The sequence below is a fragment of the Bidens hawaiensis genome, unplaced genomic scaffold (genome assembly GCF_021521415.1).
Source record: "Bidens hawaiensis isolate Kalapana, Puna unplaced genomic scaffold, B.hawaiensis_p1.1 tig00010636_1, whole genome shotgun sequence".
NCBI classification, from domain to species: Eukaryota; Viridiplantae; Streptophyta; class Magnoliopsida; order Asterales; family Asteraceae; genus Bidens; species Bidens hawaiensis.
The window spans coordinates 578,527-602,728 of NW_027491815.1; the positions used below are offsets into that span (position 1 = coordinate 578,527).

At 33.3% G+C, this 24,202-nt stretch overlaps 2 protein-coding genes and 1 pseudogene across 3 annotated transcripts in view; 1 reads left to right on the top strand and 2 right to left on the bottom strand.

Annotated features, from left to right (window-relative positions):
* Positions 1 to 24,202, top strand: part of LOC143535841 (CBS domain-containing protein CBSX3, mitochondrial-like) — a 259,822-nt gene that overhangs the window by 140,073 nt on the left and 95,547 nt on the right. The window lies entirely within an intron of this gene.
* Positions 10 to 7,950, bottom strand: LOC143535836 (MLO-like protein 1). The gene is made up of 14 exons (XM_077029976.1): positions 7,659 to 7,950; positions 5,536 to 5,593; positions 4,262 to 4,473; positions 3,382 to 3,498; positions 3,231 to 3,291; positions 3,021 to 3,115; positions 2,467 to 2,541; positions 2,301 to 2,389; positions 1,982 to 2,031; positions 1,826 to 1,866; positions 1,327 to 1,536; positions 1,159 to 1,226; positions 513 to 573; positions 10 to 418 (listed from the first exon to the last, which is right to left on the bottom strand). The coding sequence occupies exons 1-14, from the start codon at positions 7,782 to 7,784 to the stop codon at positions 185 to 187; spliced, it is 1,497 nt and encodes a 498-aa protein (XP_076886091.1). The 5' UTR covers positions 7,785 to 7,950; the 3' UTR covers positions 10 to 184.
* On the bottom strand, positions 16,363 to 23,109 carry LOC143535802 (MLO-like protein 1; annotated as a pseudogene). Its single transcript, XR_013135774.1, has 15 exons — positions 22,849 to 23,109; positions 22,532 to 22,589; positions 22,011 to 22,216; positions 20,430 to 20,546; positions 20,264 to 20,324; positions 19,766 to 19,861; positions 19,015 to 19,089; positions 18,594 to 18,682; positions 18,176 to 18,218; positions 18,067 to 18,079; positions 17,755 to 17,858; positions 17,470 to 17,679; positions 17,308 to 17,375; positions 16,782 to 16,842; positions 16,363 to 16,699 (listed from the first exon to the last, which is right to left on the bottom strand). The product of XR_013135774.1 is annotated as an MLO-like protein 1 (transcript).

Sequence of the window (24,202 nt, forward strand, 5' to 3'; positions counted from 1 at the left end):
TTAATAAAACCTCCAAAGGTTACAAGTCAAATCCTTAAAACCATTATAACCATCCAAATACAAAATACTTGCTATATCACGATTACTATCATCGCACCATAGCAACAATAGGTCCAAGACTGACCTCATTTTTCAGCTACCAAAATAATATATTAACATATGCATCATATCATTCGCCACAAGTTCACTGCTGGTTCTGATTAATTTTACCAAGTTGAATCGTCTTTAAAGCAGATGTGGCAGCTGAGGTGGCAGCAGCTGAGGTGGCAGCAGCTGACGTGGCTGCGGCTGAACTATCATGGCCCGGCCCATTGTTCCCGCCAGTTTGGGCCATTTTTTTCTTGGCGTGTAGAGCCCACCCCACAACTTTAGCCTGTATATGCTCGTCAAATATCGACCTCTTGAAATGTGTTCCCATCTAGAATGTGATCATTGAAACGAATTTAAGTTGGTTGTTTAGAAAAAAAAAATATTAATAATGAAAAAAAATTGGATCTTGTTATAATATATACCTGTGTGACGAGGGCGTAAAGAGGTAGAGTGCTGTAACTGCACATAACCTGAATAAACACCCTGAAATAATACCAACAATTAAAAAGGTTCACTTATGTGCAGAATGCAATTGTCAGATTTTCTGTTTTTTTAATTAATATTTAATCGGTTATTATTATAACTTAAAGTGTTAGCAATTTAAATTTATGTAGAATAAATATTAATCAAGTTACCTCAAAACCGTTTTATAAAGGTCTTAGGTCGGCATATCTAACTAGTATAAAAAGACCAGTCGCCTTTGGGATGACCTACTTAACTCGTTTAGTTAAACAAGACGACCCAATAACCCACTTATTACCTGTTTAGCCCACTTCTGACAACCCACCAACTTGATTAACCCAACATGTTTAGGTTACACTTTAAACCAACTCATCCCACTAACTCAACACCATTTATCCGCTAAAAAATATAAAGATCTAACATTACCAAATATGTAAAAGTAACTTTAAAAAATAGTAAATTGCATAATATCATAACTACATTATACTTGGAAAAGAATATTTAAATGAGTCTAAAAATCTATTGTGGACTTTTATGGGCCAGGCGGGCACAATGTACATTGCACATATCTACACACAAAATATGTTCATATAACAAATAACTAACCCGATAATCAGCCTAGGGATAATGTAGCGCACTTGTCCCATTATGCACGAGTCAAAGCCATATTGAACCTATTATTGATAAAAATAATAATTAGTGTGATAACAATAACTCAAATACTAATTTCTGCATATTTAATATGCGTATGAAGTTTAAAAGACAAAAACATACCCAAATCCAGAAGAAGAATGCAATCTCAAATGCATTTTGAAAGAGGATAAAATGTATGAAAAACAGCACGATTTTGGGTCGGTGAAACCAAAAATGATCATCTGACGGTTGTACAACTAAATCACCTTCAATGGCTATATGTTTTTCTGCAACTTCATGTGCTAACTGAATTATTATGTGCTCCAGCTTAGTTCCCACAGCAAGTAGAAGCTGGTGAATTCAGAAAGAAATAGAGTGCGAGTTAACATAAAGCAGAATACTTTCATCTAAATATATAGAGAATTGCACAAATGGTTCATGTTTAGTCTCCACCGTCAAGTCAATCACAGTGGTTTTAACAGAAAAGTGATGGGGACTAAACGTGCCATCCTTTCACAGATGTTTAGACTAAGTTTACAATTTCTAAAATCAGGAGACCAAACTTGCAATATAGTAATACTACATTTTTTTCTAAATATTTAAAACTTATGATAACTGGTAAATGACTAACGGTACTTACAACGAAAGGAATGAATGCTATCCAAAAATATGTATGCCAACCTATAAAAGATACAAGAAAATAAAACAATCAAAACAAAACATATACCATATCTTTGAAACGCGTGAAAAGATTTCAGCTTTGAAAATGGAGAGCTAATAAAAATGTGTCGCATACCATTAACGTTCAGCAACAAGAATACAACCACGAATACCCACAGATACCAGCTGCAAACGATAAAACAAAACAAAACATCTTTATTATAACAAATCAATAAAATGATTTTTCCCAAATATGTATGATCTAGTGTCAAAGGGATATATCGTAGATCTTTAACTCAAGTTTACAACCAAACAATATAAAGAGTATTGAAGTGTATACAACTTTTGATGCAAAATAAAGTAAAAAATTCACTAAACTTTTAAATTTGGAAACTAAAATGTTTGAAATTTAAATCAAAGACAAACTGTTCTTCAGAAATAAATAAATCACTTGCCTGATTCCAACCACTTTTTTAAAATCATCTTCCAGAGCCCTTATCATGTATTTGTGAAAATTGAACTTCGGGTTTCCTTTGCAATGGGTCTACAAAAACAAAACAAAATTCAACAGAAGAGCGTTGACTTAAAATAATATATATAGTCTTGAATTAAGATCCTCACCGTAATAAATCCCAAACGTAGTGCTACGTAATCTGTCTTTGTGACAGAGCCATAAAATTGCTTGAAAAAAGAGTGCTGAAATGTTCATAAAAGAAAAAAAAGTCAGCAAAAAAATCAAAATAAATATATAAATGGTTATTTTATATATTGGCCAAAAAAAACAATTTTTATTTTATTCTAAATAATCCTCACTAGTACATATTTAATACTTACATAAATTATTTTAGTATTAGGCCATGTTTGAAATTCCTTATTTGCACCTCCTTTGACTTATATAAGTTGTTTTTGATAAGTCACTCCCTCCTAACTTATCAAAAACTCATTTTTTCTTCTTTAAGAACTTAAAAAAGTCACATTACCCAACACCTTTTTAACTTATATAAGTATATAAGTTATAAGGAGGTGAAAATAAGGAATCCCAAACACCCCCTTAATATGGCCAGAAAGATCCTATTTTAAACAGTACGTAAATGCGCGTTTTCAAAGTGACATACAAATAGGAAAACACAGACACACACAGACAAATATATAATCAGTATATGATAGTAACTTACGAGCCAGCCTCGAATGGCAGAACCTTTGCCGATACCAACAAAACGGTTCCTAATAAAGTCATGATCTTTAACATTTGTTACTTTCGGCATAAAGACTGCATGTTACAACAAATAAATAATAAGAAAATAGACATTATTTGTGTTAATTTAAGTGAAAATGTGTACTAAATTCAAGAAAACTATTAACGGTAAACTGTTTTCAATCCTTACCTTGCGAGTGGTCAAAGTTGTCTTTTGAGACAGATTCTTCCCAATGTTTCCATTGCCGTATCTAAGTCATGATAATAATAATATTAGAGATAAGAGAGATATAATTATAATAAGTAAAAAAAATAGTATAATTATTTAACTGTATACAAACCTTAGCCCCTCCAAATACAACAGTGAGGACAGAAAATGTCACATGCACGACCGCTAAAACAAAAATAAATATGTGTAGATGATGCAATGCTTCAAGCGATAGAAGCGGGACCTTGTTATGTAAAAACAGAAAGTATATAAGTGTTTGATTAAGGTTCATGTATCATGAGAAGTCTTAACGAACGTATAGTATAACAATTAACAAGGAAGGTGTTTTAAAGGTTTAGCCAGTTGTGTATAATGTTACAAACTTACAATCAATGAGCATTCTAGTGTCATGCAATCATTAATTATCCGGTTCGTTTTTCATCCCTGTGGTGTGACCATTTTACCCATTCAATCCAAAAGGTAACCTTTTTGTCATATTTGTCATGTGGTTCACTTTTTTATCATTTTTGTTCAAAAAGAAATCTTTTGTGACCATCTCAGTCACTCATACTAACTCTATAAGATTTTCTGTTAAGTACAAGGCTATTTCAGTCATTTTACACCTAAAGGACTAAGTATGTAAATAACAAAGAATTCCCATTTTGGACTGCAATGGTTAAAATGGTCAAACCACAGAGACAAAAACACAAACTTAACTCAGGCTATTAACCGGAAAGTAAAGAAAATAAGGTACTTTTGTTTAAACTGTTAGTTTTTAGCCTTAATAAATGTTATGATACCATTAAAAAAAGTTGCTCTCTATCTTGAATGGCACCTTGATTTTTATTGTTATCTTTTTTACGACAAAAAAAGTCAAAAACAACAAGAACTCGATTTATGTAGCTAGATTTCGTATATCCTTTTGTAGTTATTAGATTACAAGTGAACTTGCCAAAAATATGATTACTAATAAAGACTGAACCAACATTAATTTAACGATCCAAATTTATTACCTTTGCAGCACAATAACCGACAGCCGCGGCTTCTTCCGCGAGTAAATGACGAAGATGAGACGTACCCTCGGGTTTAGGTTTTAATGCCTCTCTTTTATCACTCAACGAGCACGGAAGAAGGTGTTCGGTTATACTCTCTTTTACACAAATCTTGACAATTCTTGATTGGAAAACGGTTAATAAAAGAGATATAAACCCCAAAAGCATCAACTCTGCACATAAAATAACAATGATTAGCTCGATAACAATAAAGATTATGCTTTTCTGGATAAAGGTTGTGAAGTATCAAACATGCGCCAACTTTTTCCAACTAAAGTTCATCAAGTTGTCCATAACATTTACATTAAAACACCAAGTGTGATAGTTGGAAAAGTTGATAACCATTTTAGGTCAAACTTCTTATTTCTAAAGATTCAAACTTCATACAAATGTTTACCCTTTTAGTACAAACAATGTTCTAATATAGCACTTTTTATGATTGGCTATCTATGTTACTCGAAATACATCAAGCTTATAATCCTACAAATTTCAACTTTTATAGTCCAAAATTAGCATGTTTGACTTCAAATGTCAAACACATTCTAATTTCAGAACAAATCACCTCAATTACACATCAAATTTAGTAAATTTACTCCATTTTAATTCTCACAAATAAACTAAAAACTTTAAAAATGAATCCTGCTTATACCAACTCCAAATTTAGTATATATTCCAATTCAATTCTTACAAATAAATTGAAAACTTAAACTTTATAAGAAGAACCTTTAAAATAGCTCTTTTTAGTACCAACACTGTTCTAAATTTTAAAATAACTATTTTGAAGAATGGCTTTCAATCATTATAAAAAACATCAAACTCACAATTCTACAAATTTAAACTTTTATAGTCCAGAATTAGCATATTTGACCTTAAAGGTCAAAAGACCATTCTATTTTTAGAACAGATACTCAAGTCATCATCTCAAAAACACTCCAAATTTAATAAATTTATAATCTCACAAATAAATTAAATAGTTTAAAGTTGAATCATGTGTATACATGCTCCATATTTAGTAAATATCTTCCACTTTAATTCTCACTAACAAATTGAAAAGACAGAAATTAAATCCTAAATATATTCCATCCTAATCCCAAAAACAAAATAAAAAAGTCAAAATTAAATCCTGCATATCCACACTCCAAATTTAGTAAAAAAAAAAAACTTTTATACACACACAAAACATCAAAAACCTAAAAACATATGAAAATTAAACAAAAGTTAAAAAAAGAATATACCCTCTTTGATCTTCTGTAAAGCTTCAAACAGTGGCTTCTGACCTGCTTTCTTCAATTTCTACACAAAAAAGTAATCAACTTTAATTAACTTTACATCACCAAACAACTAATCAATCAATCAAACACTCAATAATCAACCAAATAATCAAAAACATTATTTGGGGTGCGGAGCGCGAGAAAGGGCGCAAGAGGCGAGACGCTCGCGCCCCGGGGCGCGAGGACCACACCACCGAGGCGCGAGAGGGGCGCGAGAGCGGAAAAAGAGGCAGGCGCGGGTGGGGTAGCGGCTGGGGGGAGCGTGAAAGAGGTCTGGGAATGCGTGAAAAGAGCCGTTGGGCTCGTTTTTTATTAAAAAAAAAAAATTTGAACACTCTATATAATAACATACATTGCAACCAATATCAAACCAAACCAACACCCGATTTTTTCACTATATTCAACCTATATCAAACCCAAACCAACACCAATATCACATACCAATATCACATACCAATATCACATACCACAACCAAAACCCAAAATCACCCCATCTTCCAAACCTTTTTTTAAAAACATGGCTGGAAATTGGTACCCAAACCTAGATTCAGATTACAGTTACGAGGATTTATGGTCGGCACCGGACCAAGCGATGTTTTATTCGGGGTCGCAACAACCATCCGGCTTTCAACCATCCAACATACAACCGTCTCCTAACTTTGTAGTTCCGGAGACACAAGAACCAGAAGGTGAAGCTGCGGGACAAAGAAGACGCGTCCACCGGAAAAAACAAATTGCAACGGACGGGTCGGGTTCGGCTTCGACCGGAAGGACGAAACGGAAAATCACTCCGTGGTCATCGGATGAGAAGGAAGCCCTGTGTCGGGCTTGGATAGTCACTTCTGAGGATCGGCGTTGCGGTAATTGTTTTAACGTTTTTAAAAATGATTTTTAATAAAAAAGTTAAATGACTTACAAATTTATTTATGCATTTTGCAGCGGACTACCAAAAGAGCAAGGTCTTTTGGACAAAGGTTAGGGAGACGTTCTATTCGCTCGTTGGGAGTACAGAGCGGACCGCCGATATGATTTCGGGTCGGTGGACCGAAATCAGAAAATTTGTCGGCTTGTTTACTAATCTGTTCAACAGGAACGCCGGTCGTATGAGACCAAGTGGCAGTGACGATTTGGCGGTTTATAATTTCACTGTCGAAGAGTGGAGGCAGGAGTGCCTGCGGAGGTATGGGACGGTGAAGACGTGGGACGATGTAAAGGTGTGGGAGAGGTTGAGAAGGTGTTCTAAGTGGGTTGAGCTGGTGGCGCCGGACGTTGATGCGGAAGTAGGGCCGAAACGGACTAAAACTAGTTCGTCTGGAGCGTACAGCACTTCCGCCGGGTCGGATTGCCGGGTTGGATTCGACCTAAACGTTGCGGGGGAGGAAACGTCTTCACCGCCGAGGAGGCGGCCATTGGGAAGGGACGCCAGGGGGAAAAAACCGGCTGAGGGGGAAGCCGTAAACATCAACGATCTTGTTGAATCCCTCAATAAATTCAACAAAACCATGGAGGTGGTTTCTATTGACAAAAAGGAAAAAAAAAGAATGAGAGATTTGGACTTCCTTGCAAGAGACTTCAGCCACCTAAATCCGGTCGACCAAATGCTGATGGAAAAACAAAAGGAACGTATCCGGAAGAGGTTGATCGAAGAAGACGAAGCCGAATAATAAGAATAATGTTTTTCTTTAGTACTTTAATTTTTTTTTATATATTAATGTGTTTTTTTAATTAATGTGTGTTTTTTTAAATAATTTCTTGTTTTTTTAATAATACGTTTTTTTAATACATTTATAAAAAAATAAAAAAATAAACCGCTCGCGCCCCCTCTCGCGCCCCTCCACACCATGGCCCGGGGCGCTATCACCACTACCAACACCCATCTTATCAAGTTTCTCTCTCTGCCACACGTCACAATATTATTGGCTGGCGCCCCCACTCACGCCCCCTCTCGCGCCCCCCACACCCCTCAGCCTAATATCAACCCAACAAAAAAAAAACTTTACTTTATACCACCAAACAACTAATCAATCAAAACCCACATCAAAAACAGTAAAAAAATTAATAGTTTAAAAAAAAAAAAAAAAAAAAACCTTTCCGGCATAATGAAGCAGGCGTTCAACAGCAAGTGAGATGCCAACAATGATCGTACAGACAGCAGCCACAACCCACGTGGGTGTAAACTCCAACGACGACCCTTCTCCTTCACCAGCCGCCATTGATCTCAAATGGGTCGGGTTCAAAATCCGATCTTGACCACTAAAACATCGATTTCTAAAGGGTTTTGCAGGTTTCAAGAAAATTGTTTGTGGGTGTGTTTAATAATGAACAAGTGATTTGGGGGTTTAATAATGATAATAAATTAAGGGAGGTGAGGTGAAGAGAGTGGAGGCAGAAACTGAAATGAAAATGAAATGAAATGGGTTTAGTTTTTAAGTAATTGAACGCTTTACGCGTGATTGGTGAAGAAAGTTTGAGACAATCACTGTCTGAGCTAAGGACATTGATTATGTTCAAGATTTTTTTTTATTGTATAATATTTTCCAAATCCTTGTACCAATTGGATATATTTATTTATTAATTATTAATTTAAAATAATTCCTTTTGGAATTTTTTTTATGTATATTAAAAAAGCATGGTAATTTTTATATTAAAAATATGTTTTAAAAAAAAAATAGTTGGAGCATGTGAAGTTAAGTTATATAATCGCTTTACATATTACAATTAGATAATTAGAGTATACGGAGTGGTTCTTGGTGAAACATGTAAAATTATTGATGACAATTGGGAGCCTTGAATACAATATTTGTTTATTCTCTTTTAATTTTTTTTCCATTTTTATTAAATTATCTCTGGTGTGTAAATAAGTATATTCATTAAATGTTTCATGTTACTTTACTAACAGTTTTAGATTGGATCATGTGTCAATATTATTTAGGTCACATTTCAAGTTAATTGATGATTGTTTTTAAAGTAATTTTTACTACTAAAAGTATGGTGTAAACAAGTAGAGCCGCGCGTAAGTTACTACAGATTGTCTCGTTAAAAGCTTGAACCGATCGTAACTAAAAACGGTGGAATAATTTATATTATGTTGTATACAAAGAGAACCAATTGAATAACGGTTGAAAAATATACATGAGTAACCTAATTAGAACAGTTTTGAAAGTTGGTTACTATTCTATGAGATATTCACTTTTTTTAACTAATAAAATGGTGTTAAGACTTGGAAACTAAGAAAACATGTTATGCATTTCTCTATGTAATGTGACACGGGATAGAGCCCATGAAAAACTTTGGAGAAGTTGGTGAAAAACTTCCTAGAATGAATCGAGTGTGTAGCAAACCCGTTCAACAGTAAGTTAGTTTGTGTAATAGACGAACAAACTTGAAAAGGGACTTTGTTTGTGTTAATTATACGAATGAACATGAACATGAGTCACACTCGTGCATTTACGTTTTTTAGCTTTCTTTTTAGTTTGTTCATTTACGTTCGTTCGTGTGTATGTCTTTTTTATATATTTATCAATTTAATATTATTTATTAGTAATACTAATTGACCCTTGGGCAATTTTGTTCTTTTATTATGTTTCATTCATGTTCGTTTAAAATATCAAAACACATTCATTCATATATTTGTGTGTTTAAAGTTTCGTGTTCATTCTTTAAAGTTAAATGAACGAATATGCACAAACTACATTCGCGTTTTTTCGTTTCGTTTGGAGACCTGTACACGTGTATAGCTACGGTCCCACCATTGCCACTTGCAGTTGGATCCCTGTGACTTTATGAGCATCAATCACACCTTTGTAACAAACTACATCAATATATATTGATTTTTTATCAATGACTTCCAATTTTGTTTTCATACACACTCACCGCGTTTCACGATCTTTTATATATATATATATAATATATATATATAAAAGATCGTGAAACGCGGTGAGTGTGTATGAAAACAAAATTGGAAGTCATTATATATATATATAAAAGATCGTGAAACGCGGTGAGTGTGTATGAAAACAAAATTGGAAGTCATTGATAAAAAATCAATATATATTGATGTTTTTACCTTATATAAATGGTTGTTTTAAACACAATAAATATTTAATTTATATGTTTTTGTATTTGAAAATAAAAAAAAAATGTATATGATAGCAGTTACGACCCGCTCCGTGACCCAATCTCAATCCATGCATACATAAAATGGATCTTCAACTGTTTTCAACATTTTATTAGTTTACGTATTTTTGTTTCTTTTATCACACGTTTAATTTTCAGTATTTTATTTCCTTTAGCCATTCAATCGTGCGACTAGTTTTTTTTTTTTTTTTTTTTTTTTAAAGCAGTGCTATTAGTGGGTTACCCATATTCAAAAGTAATTCATATTTTTAGTCATTAGGTTTTCTCCTATTTATGTAGGTGTTTGTATTCAATGAATATGGCAATGGTGTTTCTTAGCCAGAGTGGTGAAATATGTATCTTTGGTTAAAGATCCTAGCCTGACTGTTTATTTTGGTGGTGCATATCTGTATTCGCAACGAACTATTGACCTGTCCATTTCTACCCGTTCTTGTTTGATTACAAACTTTATATCCGTTACATACTCTGATTAGCTATCGGTATATGGTGTATGTTTAACCACACTTTTGTAACTAAAAAGTATATTTCTGATATACATCTACAAAACTATTTGACTAGGATTAAGTTATTTTATAACAATACTTGTTATGAAACAAGTTAAAACTAATACAATAAGTGCCAAATTAAATTATATTAAAATGATAATAGATATATAAGTGTTTACTACCGTTTCAAAGGAACCACTAAACAATATTGTGATTTTTATATTATAAATAGGTCTGGCCCCGTTTCACACTCGATTCCAATAGTTGGGTGGGTCCATCAAAATTTTAAAATTCTAGGACAGTTTAGACTCGATTCACATGTGAAGTTATGACTTATGAACTTAAGTTTAAGAGTGTCTGCATCAGTTTAGGGCAATTCTTATTACAAATAGCCTAGTCAGCATGTCACATCAGCTTTCCATTCATTCTTTTCACAAACACTTTTTACCTACAACAATAACATATTCATTCTTTCCACAAACAACCTCATAATTTCCACATCACCAACATTGAGAACCCACCAACCACCATCCTTCACCATCTTTGAGGAAGGATCTTTAAGGATGGATGGCCCTCCACAATATATGTCTTTTTTATCCTTCTAACAAATCTCCTCTACATAAGCCATGAATGACCTTAATGGGAAAGGTCTAAAACCATTTAGATTCACATATGAATATATGATGACAAATTTAAAGAGTTTAATTAGTCGTTTGTTTGTTGGACAGTTCAACAAATGAATATGAAAATATGATCCATGGTGACATAAACAAACAATACTCAATCAACAGGTAATTAAAAAAAACACTTATCTTAATATGAATATGAGTACTTATGAACTAATATCGACTGACTTTCGACCCGTCGCAAAGAGCGGTAACTTCGAACATGTTGTTTATTTAACTTGCTGCGCCGCAACGTGCTAGTAGAATTACTTGTGTTTGTTTAATAATCAAGATTGAATGATGGGATCATTTTCCTTGAAATTCTAAAAAAATTAGGTGGTGTATGTTCAACCATATTAGCATGTCTTAACTCTTAAATAGGGATGAAATCGGTACCGATAATTAGTACCGGTATTAAAGGTAAAAATTTCAAGAAATACCAGTATCGTTACCTAAACTCAAAACTCTGGTACCGACGGTATCAAATCGATACTGGTAGCGGCATCAATCGATACCAATACCGAATGTGCTCAGCCCCTACTCTTAAGTCTTAAGTATCTTTATTCTATACACCAAAATTGAATAATTCGTAGTTTTTTTTTGAAAAGGCGGTATTTTATAAAAATAAATAAAAACAGTCATAGCAAGTAGCTAGAACAAAAAAACATAAAACATTACAAATACAATAGAGGGTTTTTAAGCCATTCGATCATAGAAATATTACATTTACGATTTCTGCTACTGTACCATAAGAACGAGAAATTTAAAATTTCATCAAATATCGTTTCTTTGTTATGCCGATTCTTCTCAAATACCAAGTCATTTCTGAATCTCCAAATAATCCACCAAGTGACAAATATAATCATCCCGAAATTGAATAATTCGTAGTAGATTGTTTGTTTATAACTTTGTATTCTCTACATAATTTAATGAAAGAAAAGAAAGAATATTTATGATACCTTATACAAATAACTCATTAATAGCTAGAAAAAAATATTTGTAGTATAAACTTAACGGAATCATTTTGTATTTATCATAAAACATCTAAAAATATATTATACTTGGCAATTTGATTTTATAGTAGTACAAACAATGACATATTGACCGATATAAACAATTGACAATTTAGCTAGTGAAATTCTTAAATCTCGTTTTTGTTCTCGAAAGGAATCTCACTCGCATAATTATCATCATAAATTACAAATGATTCTCTCTCTTGCAAGGAATTTACATTTCCCTATTTCACTCATAATCATCCATATCATCATATGAGCAAAATTGAACGAAAATCAAGTGTCAATCTATGATAACTATAGAGTAAGGTTATCTTTATTCATGGCACCGGAAGTTATGAGTGTTATTAATTAAGTTATTAGTATGAACTATTAACAACAAATGAATTATGATTTAACTATTTAAACTCATTGTACTTTTACAAATATTAAGCAACATATCAACTATAAAATTTATACAAGCATATCATTGTACTAGCTTTTGAACCCGTGTAATACACGAGAATTTTCAAATGATAAAAATTAATAAAGTTTGTTATTTGAAATAAAGATACAAAATTGAAGCGAAAAAGAAATCAAATACATTTTTTTTTAAATTAGCGACCGACATTGCCTTGAATTATTAAAAAGAGTTATTAATATAAATATTTTTGACAAATTGTTTACTTGATGAATTTGAAACTTTCTCTTCCAATGTCCTTGTTGTCATATGGTTTTTCATTTTTATTATACACTTTCACAAAAAAAAAAACAAAAAGGGACCAAGTCTACAGGAAAACCTGGTTTGGTTTAAAGTTATTGACTCGATCATTTACTTTTTATTATAAAAAGTCACCAGTTGATATTAACTTGTGGAGACTTGTTTGAGTTGTTTCAATATAAAGTCAACTATGATCATTGTAAATAATACAAACATTGAAAATGAAGTATGTTTGAGGATTTATTGGGTTACTATTTTCAGAAATTAATAAAAATGATAAATGAATTTGTTAAATATTTGAACAGTATTTTTCTTTTATACTCCATTATAGCTATTTATATTATTATTTAAGTAATATAAATGAACACTTTCTGATTTTCACGAGAAAGGTCCATCAACATAAATTTGACATATTAAAGTATATAAACATGTGATGCAAACAAAAAGGCTAACACATGATTTCAAGAACACACAGTTAAACGCAAATGATTTTTAATCGAAAGCTTGAATGAATTGAACGCTTTAAAGTCACTAAATTTGTCTAGAATGTATGAAATATTAGAACATATTTAAAATAGTAGCTTGTTATATCGTAATAACAAAGTTGGATGATTATTAAACTTAGTTTTATGCTTGATTGTAAAAGTTTATAAGAAAACAATTGAAAAGGAATGCCATTAACTTCTGGATGGTAGAGACATGTGGAGACACCAGATGCAATGCTTTCGAATCATACAAAGTTCAAATAAATACATATTCTACTTTACACCTTTATTTTTCTGTAACCAATTATTTAAATAGCATTAAAACTGAAAACCGAATTTAATATTTATTATTTTTGTAATGTTAAACGACAAAAAACCGTCCAAGTTACATGTTCGGTTATTCCCAGACACCAACTTTAATATAAAATTTGTTTTATACTAATTTGTATGATAATTTTATTTTATTACGGGACATATCCAGCCATAGTTTATATTTTATATTCAAATTTATATTAAAAAAAAGGGAATATCTAATAGAATAGTAATCAACTTTCAAAAGTGTTCCAATTAGGTTACTCATGCATATTTTTCTCAAATCGGGTCACTAAATCTTCAAATCGAGTCTCACCAGTTTTTTTGTTTGTCAAGAAAGAAATGGAGGATAAGATGTGGGGGTCGGAATTTGCAATATATGTAGTTATATTTTTAAAAAATTAAAAAACGTTAATTATATTAAAATTCAAAAACAAAAAATAAAATTCAAGTCGCCACTCAACGTTAATATCAACAAAAAGATAAAAAGATTTCTTATGTGAAACAAAAAATAAAAACGTTAAAAAAACATGTTAAAACCTTTAATTTAATAAAAGACAGAATTACAAATTTTGTCCTTTAAAAAAAGCCAAATTACGGTTCGTGTCATTTTCTAAGTTTCCTTGCAGGCGGTGTACTTTAAACTTTTTTTTCCTACAAGTTTTGTCCTTTACGCTAACTGGGTTAGAAAAACTCAGTTAAGTATGACATGTGCCAGACATGTGATGGGCATAATTGTAATTTTAATATATCCCTCCTTTCTCTCTAAGCCACCACCATCACCATAAATTCCGGCCACCATAAATTCCGGCCACCTCATTGCAGATTCCATTCAACCCACCACCACCACCTCCTCTCCATCTCACAAACCGCCACCACACTTTCCGTTCACACTTTCCGGTAGCTTTTCTTTTCAAGATTAATATTAATGATTCTTCAACCGAAATCGGTGGTCAACAAACTGTAAAATGAGAGAGGGCTACCTGGATAACTGTAACCCCCATATTTTCTGTATTGAATTGGGCCTCATGCTTTGCATAAATCATCAAATTGACAATATTAGGTTATAAATAAGATTACAAAATTGAAGCTGCTACCAACCAAATTCATGAACACTATAACCCATTCGAACAATAATGCTAGAAGCGCCCTCAGAAAGTTCCACCACCAAACTACCACCCCGGCAACAATCGACGACGACGGCGAACTTCCCCACACCGGAGCACTGCCATCAGCAGATGGCCGCCGCCTAGGGTTCTTAAATTGAACCCGACAACAACCGACGATGATAGAGACAACCGGAGGTAAGCCATCGCCGACAGTTCGTAAATTGAACACACCCTACAACCACCAACTATGATAACTAAATATATAGAGAAGAGATGGGAATAATAACCGATCTGTAACGGGGTCGTTTGGGATGCTTGAAGAAACCATAATCAATGGGTTGCTTGCAAACCTAATCGCGTAAGTGTGTGGCCTCAGTTGAACGTTATGTAACAATTGCAAACAATCATTAATTGGGGTAGAAGAAACGAACACAGGGGAGGATTCATTGATTAATGGTGCAATTAAGTCAGTCTTGAAGACTCGTCGGAGAATTAATGAGACCGGAGTATAGCTATGCCGATACGTTAGTTAGATACATATTATGGTGGCCGGAATTTATGGTGATGGTGGTGGCTTAGAGAGAAAGAAGAGAGAAAGGAGGGATGTATTAAAATTACAATTATGCCCATCACATGTCTGGCACATGTCATACTTAACTGAGTTTTTTTAACCCAGTTAGCGTAAAGGACAAAACTTGTAGGAAAAAAATGTTTAAAATACACCGCCTGCAAGGAAACTTAGAAAAGGACACGAACCGTAATTTGGCTTTTTTTAAAGGACAAAATTTGTAACTCTGTCTTAATAAAATATAAAAGTTGAGAGACCTAATTGGAACACTTTTTAAAGTTGAGTGACCTAATTGAAACACTTTTAAAACTTGGTTACTATTATATGAAATTACCCCTACAAAAACATAATTCAAAATCAAATTATTGAAAAATGCTACAAAATCATATTTTTCCATATGCATGTGGCGTGATTACCGCCTTCAGTTAACACATTTTCAATTTAATGCTCTCTTTTTTTTCCAAGAAGGAATTGACTATTCCAAGATAATAATTAACGAGATGAAACTTGATATTGGTCTTGCTCTAGTTGATTTTAAATGATGTTTTAAATGGGTGCTATTTATAACGATGTATCCCGTACGTTAAAATTAAAATGCGTGATTATAAATTTATAAGCATATGCGTTCTAGACATTTGAAGATGTGAATTACTGAATTATGCCATGGTTTACCATCTATGTATGTATAATATGTATGTATCCAAAACGTAACATGTGATTACGGTATACCACGGTAGAACCAGATGGGCTAACAACTAGTCAACTCTAAGACATCATAATCGGCTCGCTTAGGCTCGTAAGTCTACTCTAACTCGATAACTGAAAATCGGGCTAGGGCATGGGCTCATATGTTAAACAAACTATTTTTAGGCTCGAGCTTAAGATCTTTTAAGCTCAAGTTGATTAGAGATTTTAGTGAGCCGATCTCTAGTAACACGCAAGCGACTTGGCTCGTTTAAACACCTACACATGGCAAAAACATTTCATCGTATTAGAGAGGAGCACTCCCAAATTCATTCCATGCCTCTTCTATTTTTAGAAACTTGAAAACACCAAAAAGGCCGGTGCTATATCGGGTTCCATGCCTCTTCTATTTTTAGAAACTTGAAAACACCAAAAAGGCCGGTGCTATATCGGGTGTATGAGATATCTCTGTCGTCTGTACATATTGTTCTGGTTGTTTGTATTCTTGGGAAACAAATTAACTCATTTGTCGTCTAAGAGGAGACGAGACGAGACGTACAAACTTTATTAAGACCCATGCTAAACACGGTCTTAACCAACACCAATGGATTAGTTCTTTGTTTATGCATGCTATCATACTATTTCTCATATGAAAATGTAAAGCTATTTATAATTATTACAATTTTAATAAAAAGTGACTCGTACACCAAAAAGAAAAAGATAACAAAGACACATAAAAGTACAAAGAATAGTATACTGAGTATGGATCATTTTTTCAGGACTGTTGGTTCTGATTAATCTGACCAATTTGAATACCCTTGAAAACAGTGGTGGAGGCAGTTGGGCCATCTTGGCCCGAGTCATTGGCCCCACTGTTATGGGCCATCTTTTTCTTGGCATTTTGAGCCCAACCCACAACTTTGGCCTGTATATGCTCCTCAAATATAGACTTCTTGAAATGAGTTCCCATCTAGAATTTGGTCATGAAAATGACTCAGGGTTGTTTGTTTAGATAAAAAATAACACCTGATTAGAAATGAAATAAGATCTACCTGAGTCACGAGGGCGTAAAGTGGTAGAGTACTGTAACTACACAAAACCTGAATAAACACCCTGAAATAAAACCAAAGTTTAAGCAAGTTTAGTGCGGTGCGGTTCAAGCCCACAAGGCCCGGTTTACAACTTAAAAAGGTATATGATTTGGGCCCAACAGTCCCAATCTGTCCTAACTAGGCCTAGTTCTATCTTTTATGGGTTCGGCTCTATATCAATTTGTGAGCTTTTATGGGTCAAGACGAAACCGAATGTAGGCTTTTGCGGGCCAAGCCCAAGATTGATTGTGGGCTTTTATGGGCTGGGCACAAGTCCGATTGTGGGCTTTATGGATTGGGCCAAGACCGAGTGTGGTCTTTATGGATTGGGCCCAAGACTGATTATTGGATTTTATGAGATGGGCCTAAGACTCATTTTGGGCTTTTATGGATCGGGCTCAAGATCGATTATGGGCTTTTCTGGGTTGGGCCCTAGACCTATTATGCATATCTATAGAAGAAAATATTCACATAATAGAGAACTTACCCGATAACCAGCCGTGGGATGATGTAAACCACTTTCCCCATTATACATGAATCAAAGCCATATTGAACCTAATATTAAAGATGAAAAGCAGTATGATGTCAATAACTCAATATCAATTTATGCATAACTTTATTTGCTTACGTAGACGAAAAGAAAACGTACCCAAATCCAGAAGAAGAATGCAATCTCAAATGCATTTTGAAAAAGGATAAAATGTATTAAGAAAAGCACGATTTTGGGGCGTTGAAACCAAAAATGATCATCTGACGGGTGCACAAGTAATTCGCCTTCTATGGCTACATGTTTTTCAGCAACCTCATGAGCTAACTGAATTATTATGTGCTCCAGCTTTGTTCCCACAGCAAGTAGAAGCTGGTAATACAAATATATATAAATAAAAACTGATGATGAATTAAAGCTAGTAATAAACTTAGTTGAGGTACTTACAAAAAAAGGGAGGAAAGATATCCAAAAGTATATATTCAAATCTGCAAAACATCCAAGATATATGGTATGACCAAAAGAAGTAAAAAAAAAAAAAGAGGTGATCACTGATTTTGTGCTATAACAGAGTTGAGTAACAGGTCAAAATGGGTAATTTTAGAGTGCGGGCCAGGTTGGCCCGGAACACCTTTTGTAAAAAGCAAAACTTACATTTTGTATATATGTTTTATATATGTATTATAATTGTATTATACTTTGGGAGACTTTCAATCTGTTTGACGTGTTCCTTTGTGAATATTATTTTACTCAGTCAACCTTTGAAGAGAAGCTAAAGAAAAGATTTAAACAATGTTGAGAGTTGGTCGGCTAGTAGAATACGTGCATACTTAGACTATATATAGAATGTCGTTGCTTACCGTTAAACGTTCATCAACAAGAACAAGACCACGAATACCCAAAGATACCAGCTGCAACAAATTTAAAAAAAAATCCTTATTCAAATGAACCCATAATATGACATTTCCAAAATTGACTTTTGAGAGTCTAAGAGGTGGCTTATTAACTTTAAAGGTTTCAAAGAAACCACATTGATTACATAGGGAGTAGAAAATCTTGATGAATATGAAGAGTGTTACTATATATAACTTTGGATATAAAAAAGTGAAAGAATTTACTACAGTTGGGGTCTTGTGATTTTACAAAATAGATTTTTTTTTGTATGAGTTGAACCCCTAGCTAGGACTTTATATGATTCGTTGTGGTTTCGTCAGTGTTCGCCACTGAGAATAATATTTTTGAAAATCAAAAATCAAAGGCAAACTATTTCTCAAAGAAAAACTTACCTGATTCCAACAACTTTCTTAAAATCATCTTCCAAAGCCCTTATCATGTATTTGTGAAAATTGAACTTTGGGTTCGCCTTGCAATGTGTCTACAAAAGAAATAAAAATGTACCCAAAAAAGTTGTTGACTTGAGAACACTGTACATAGAGTGAAGATCATTACAAAACACTAACGAAAAGAAAAAAAGAATATACAAATCTAAGCGTTTAATTATTTATCAATGGTTCGCACTTTTTCAATTTTATACTTCTTATGTATACATGTGCATATTATGCATATGTGAAACTATAAATTAAATGATGCTTTTTAAAATTTTATATCATTTACCTACAAATGTATATGTAATATAGTTGGTAAACAACCTAATTGCTTATATAAAACATAATACAATATATAGTATTCTTGGATTTAGATGCTCACCGAAATAAATCCCAAACGAAGTACTACATAGTCTGATTTGGTGACCGATCCATAGAATTGTTTGAAGAAAGAACGCTGTAAAATTCACGAGAGATCAAAGTCAATAAAGACATAGAACCATAATTAGGTTATATTAGTTCATTAAAGGATATTGGTAGCTCTTGCGATTAAGTAGGTGTTTGGAATTGCTTATTTTCATCAACTTATAACTTATAAACTTTTTGAAAAGTAATAAGGTGTTTGGGATTGCTTATATTGTGAGAGGAAAAGTTCCATAAGTTACACTTTTGTAACTTATTAAGTTAATGAAAAGTTATAAGGAGGCAAGAATAAGGAATCCCAAACACCCCATAAACCTTTTAAGAAGTGCATAATCTTGGAAAAAACCAACTCCCCCCCCCCTTTTCGCCCGGTTTCCTTTTTACTGAGTAGTGTAAATTTGTTCAAATTCGTCCGGGAATTTGTATACATGGTTCGTCATAAATATATAGAGTTCTTTCTTCATGTGTTTTCATCCAAGCTTCGCCACTGACTTACCAATGTATTGTATCATATTTAAAATGTATCTATTTCTAAAAAAATAAATAAAAATTAATTTAGGGCACTACTAAACGAATTTCCCCTCTCACGTATTTAGTGGGCTCTCTCTCATTGAATAAATATAAAATCCATATCATATGAGGGGTATATTTGGTACATAGAAGTACATTTAGCTACACCAGCCATGTAATTTTATAATAGCGTGACTTACCAGCCATGCTCGAAATGCCGAACGTTTGCCCAAAACCAAAGAAACGGCTCTTAATAAAGTCATTATCTTTAACATGTGTGACTTTACTCTCTAAAACTGCAAGGTACATTTGATTTATAAATAACTTTGAAACTAACACTAACTCATTAATTTGTTTACAAAAATAAAACATATTAACCCAAACACGACTTATGTAATATTTATTACATGGGTTAGATATTACACCCAAAATCTAATCATCTTCATATATATTGTGTCAGAAATTATTATATATAGTGACATATTATAAGTTTGAACTATCTTACATTATTTTAGAAGTTCTAATACAAATTACTGGTTTTGAATAAAAAAAATAAAAAGATCGGTTTGAACCATAAAACCAAGGGTTAAACCATCAAACCAGTAAAACTCGTCGGTTTATGAAACCATATTTACAACTTCGGCCTAGAATTTTCATCAAAACCGATAGAACAGTACAATAAAAACCTCTAGCCTTACCTTGTGAGTGATCAAAGTTATCTTTATTGATAGATTCTTCCCACTGCTTCCATTGACGTATCTAAGCCATGACAACAATTTATATTGGTGACAGAACAAAACATACAACCATACTAATAGTAAGTTAAGAAGAGGAAAAATTAACTATTGTTAAATTTTAACGAACCTTAATCACTCCGAATACAACTGTAAGCGCAGAAAATGTCACATGAACGACAGCTAGGACAAAAATAAATATGTGTAGATGATGCAATGCATCAAGAGATAGAAGCGGGACCTTGCCCTGTGAATACATGAAAAGCATATACAATTTTAGTCATGAACTTAATTTTAATTGTCATGTATATAAAAAAAAGGAAAGTGATTCTAAACAGGATCTTAACTCAAAACGTACTAAGTAGGGGTGTTAATCTTGATCCAAACCCTTTCAAATGAGTCAATTTGAGTTGTTTTAAAAGGTAAATGAGTTGGTTTGGGTAAAAGGTTTTAAATAAATGGGTCAAAATGAGTCATTTGAAATTTCATCCTTTTATTTTCGGGTCAAAATGGGTCGACAAGTTCAAAGAAATGGGTCGATGTGGGTTAGTGTCTTAAGGAAATGTGATAGGTTCCGGATCGGAGCGGGTTTTTGTACAAGACAGGTTTCGGCACTAAACGGGGTTCAGATCGGACGGGTTCGGTTCAGGTTTCAAGTCAACACGAGTTTTCACCCGTGACGTGTTGGGTTTTGGTTTCTTTTGTTTCTTTCTGGTTGATTCCGGACTTGTTTTTGTTCGTTTTTTCAGTTTTGTTTTTGTTCGGTTTGAATTCTTTTAGTTTCGTTTTGATTGATTTTTTCGTATTTCGATTGACGTGGTCCGGTTTTGGCCTTTTGTTTCTTTGTTTCATTTACGTCGATTCTTTCGGTTTTGGTTCGATTCTAGATGTTTTTTTTTTATTTTAGAACGAGGACAACGTATGAAACATTTTAGTGTTTTTACTTTTTTTGTTTATGATTTATATTTTGAGTTATAATTTTTTTATTATTATTTTTGAATATTTTTTTGAGGATTTTTGATCTTAATAGAAAACCCCTTAAAAAAATTCAAAATAAATACTATAAAAAAATCATAACTTAAAATATAAGTAAAAAACGAAAAATCTAAAAAAACTAAAATGTTTCCGCCGTTATTCTCGTTCAAAAAAAAAAAAAAACACCCGGTTTTGACCCTAACCTATTTTGACCCAAACCAAAACAACCTTTTTTTTAATTGACTCGTTTTGACCCAAACTCATTTTGACTCATCTCGTTTTAACCCATGACTCATTTCAACCCATGACTCGTTCGACCCAACCCAACCCATTTACCACCTCTAGTACTAAGTTTAAAATATACTTTACATATGAAACTGTCATGAAATTATACGTTTTGTACGATAAGAAGTCTTTGTATTGAATCTTTTACCAACTAAAAAATGATTCAAATGGCATACACCATTCTAGTAGTATATCGGTCGTAAATAACCATTTACGACTGGTTTGTGACCATCACAACATTAAATTTTAAATTTGTTTTTCATTTCAGTTTCTACAACCGTATTAAACATTAAATTTATTATTTTCATATTTTAAATTCGAATATTAACTTTCAAAACTATTTTTTGTTTAAGACCATTTTACGACCACGCCGTTTGGGACCAAAATTGGGGGTCGGTATTTGCGACAAGTCACAAGCCGGAGGTTAAATTTGCGACAGTTTTTGGGTTACCTTTTGAGCACAATATCCCAGAGCTTCTTTCGCAAGTAAGTGACGAATATGAGATGTAGCCTCTAATTTATATTTTGCGGCCTTTTCTTTATCACTCAACGAGCATGGAAGAAGGTGTTTCATTAAACTCTCCTTTACACAAAACTTTACAATTTTTCCTTGGAACACAGTCAATAAAAGTGAAATGAACCCCAAAAGCATCAACTCTACACACAAAATAACAAAGGTTAGTAGTTAATATGCAACAAAACACTACAATTAATATATTTTTACTGGCAGGTAAATCCGTCGGTAATCCATTAGTAAAGTAGGATCTCTGTAATCCCTTAGTGAAAACTAATACATAAATGATACATATGTAAAGAATTCACGACAAATTATCAACCAGTTGGAAAATCGACGGGTGGCGAAAATAGCAAAAGTGAAATATTTAGTAAATAAATTTTGTTTTACCAATTTCACAAAATATCAAAACGTAAAAAAACATGCATATAAAGCTCAAAGGTGATGAATATGTTTACCTTCTTTGATCTTTTGCAAGGCTTCAAATAGTGGCTTTTGGCCTGCCTTTTTCAGTTTCTGCATAGAAGGGGCACAAGAGCAACTTAGGGCTATTTGACAATTTTGTGTTGAATTAATAAGTAGCATGAATCATTTAGCATTTCTCTGGAAACCATTAAGAGGCTCTATGAACCGTTAACACGTGTTTCTAATGAACTAAACACGCTATACATCTAACCGATTCAGAGGTAGCCTCTTAATAGCTCCTTAGTTATATATCACCAAATATTCAATCCGTCATCAAACAAAATGGAGAACTAAAGATGAACAGACAAACCTTGCCACCATAATGGAGTAGACGTTCAACGGCAAGAGAGATCCCCACAATAACTGTGCAGACAACCGCGATAACCCATGTGGGTGTAAACTCTAACGTGTAGCCTTCGCCTCCCGCCATGGATGCAGTTCAATCGAGCTACACAATGTTACAAATTTGGTATTTGGACAGTATGTGTTATTGTATATATACTTGTTATCGACAACGACGAAAGTTATTATCATTTTTCCCACTTGACCCTTAATATCACACCTAGTGACAAAAGAACAATTGATGATACTATTAATGCCATGTCACGGTGGTCCTGCCAAATTTGAAAATATCAGCCAACATATTAGTCTTATAATAAAAGGACGAATTTAATATATTCCCTTCAAAGTGTTTGAGGTGTTTGGGATTTCTTATTTTTACCTCCTTATACTTATTAACTCATGTAAGTTAAAAAAGTGTTTGGGTAATATGACTTTTTTAGCTTTTTAAAGAAGGAAAAAAAGAGTTTTTGATAAGTTAAGAGAGAGTAACTTATCAAAACAACTTAAACAAGTCAAAAGAAGGTGCAAATAAGGAATCCCAAACATGTGTTTGGCCGAATATTATATATGACAAAATTTATATCATATTTATCCAGTGTAAATTGTAATATGTATGTATGTATGTACTACCTTTTTAATACAAAACATTTACATGGTAATTTGAGTAATTTATTTTGTAAATAGGCTTTGCCCGTTCCACACGTTGAGTGCGATAGTTGTACATCCATTAAATTATCAAAAGAAGTTAAAGAGTTTGTACGTTGGCTCGATATGATGAAGTAGATACACTATATGATGACAAATGAGAGTTAATTAGTTAAATCAATCACTTTTTTGTTAGACATGTAGATAAACAGATATAAAAACTTATTTAATGTGATGGTATCAGGGTAGTGAGCGTAGACACCTAGTAGATACACATAGATCATATGACAACTGAAGAAACACTAGGTGACCCCGGGCAGATTATGAATAATCTGGGGGTTAAGTAATGTTTCCCACGAGGGTTAGGTCCGGCAGAGATGGTTATTCTGATGACCTGCAAAACAGACACCGTGAGCTCGTCACTGAGAGGGGGGGGGGGTTCCTCCTTGTGACCACCCTCCGGCGTGAGAATCAGACTAGATTGCTCTGAATATGTGTATATAAAGAGAGATTGCTAGAGAAGATAAGATACAAGATGATCATACCGTTCCAAGGTGTTGGAGTATTTATAGCCGAAGGTAGGTTTCCAAGCAGGTACAGCCAGCTGTATAATATTCCTGTTCTACCAACTATGGGCTACGCACGTGCCATGCTGGTTGGTGGGTAGGCAGCGGCTG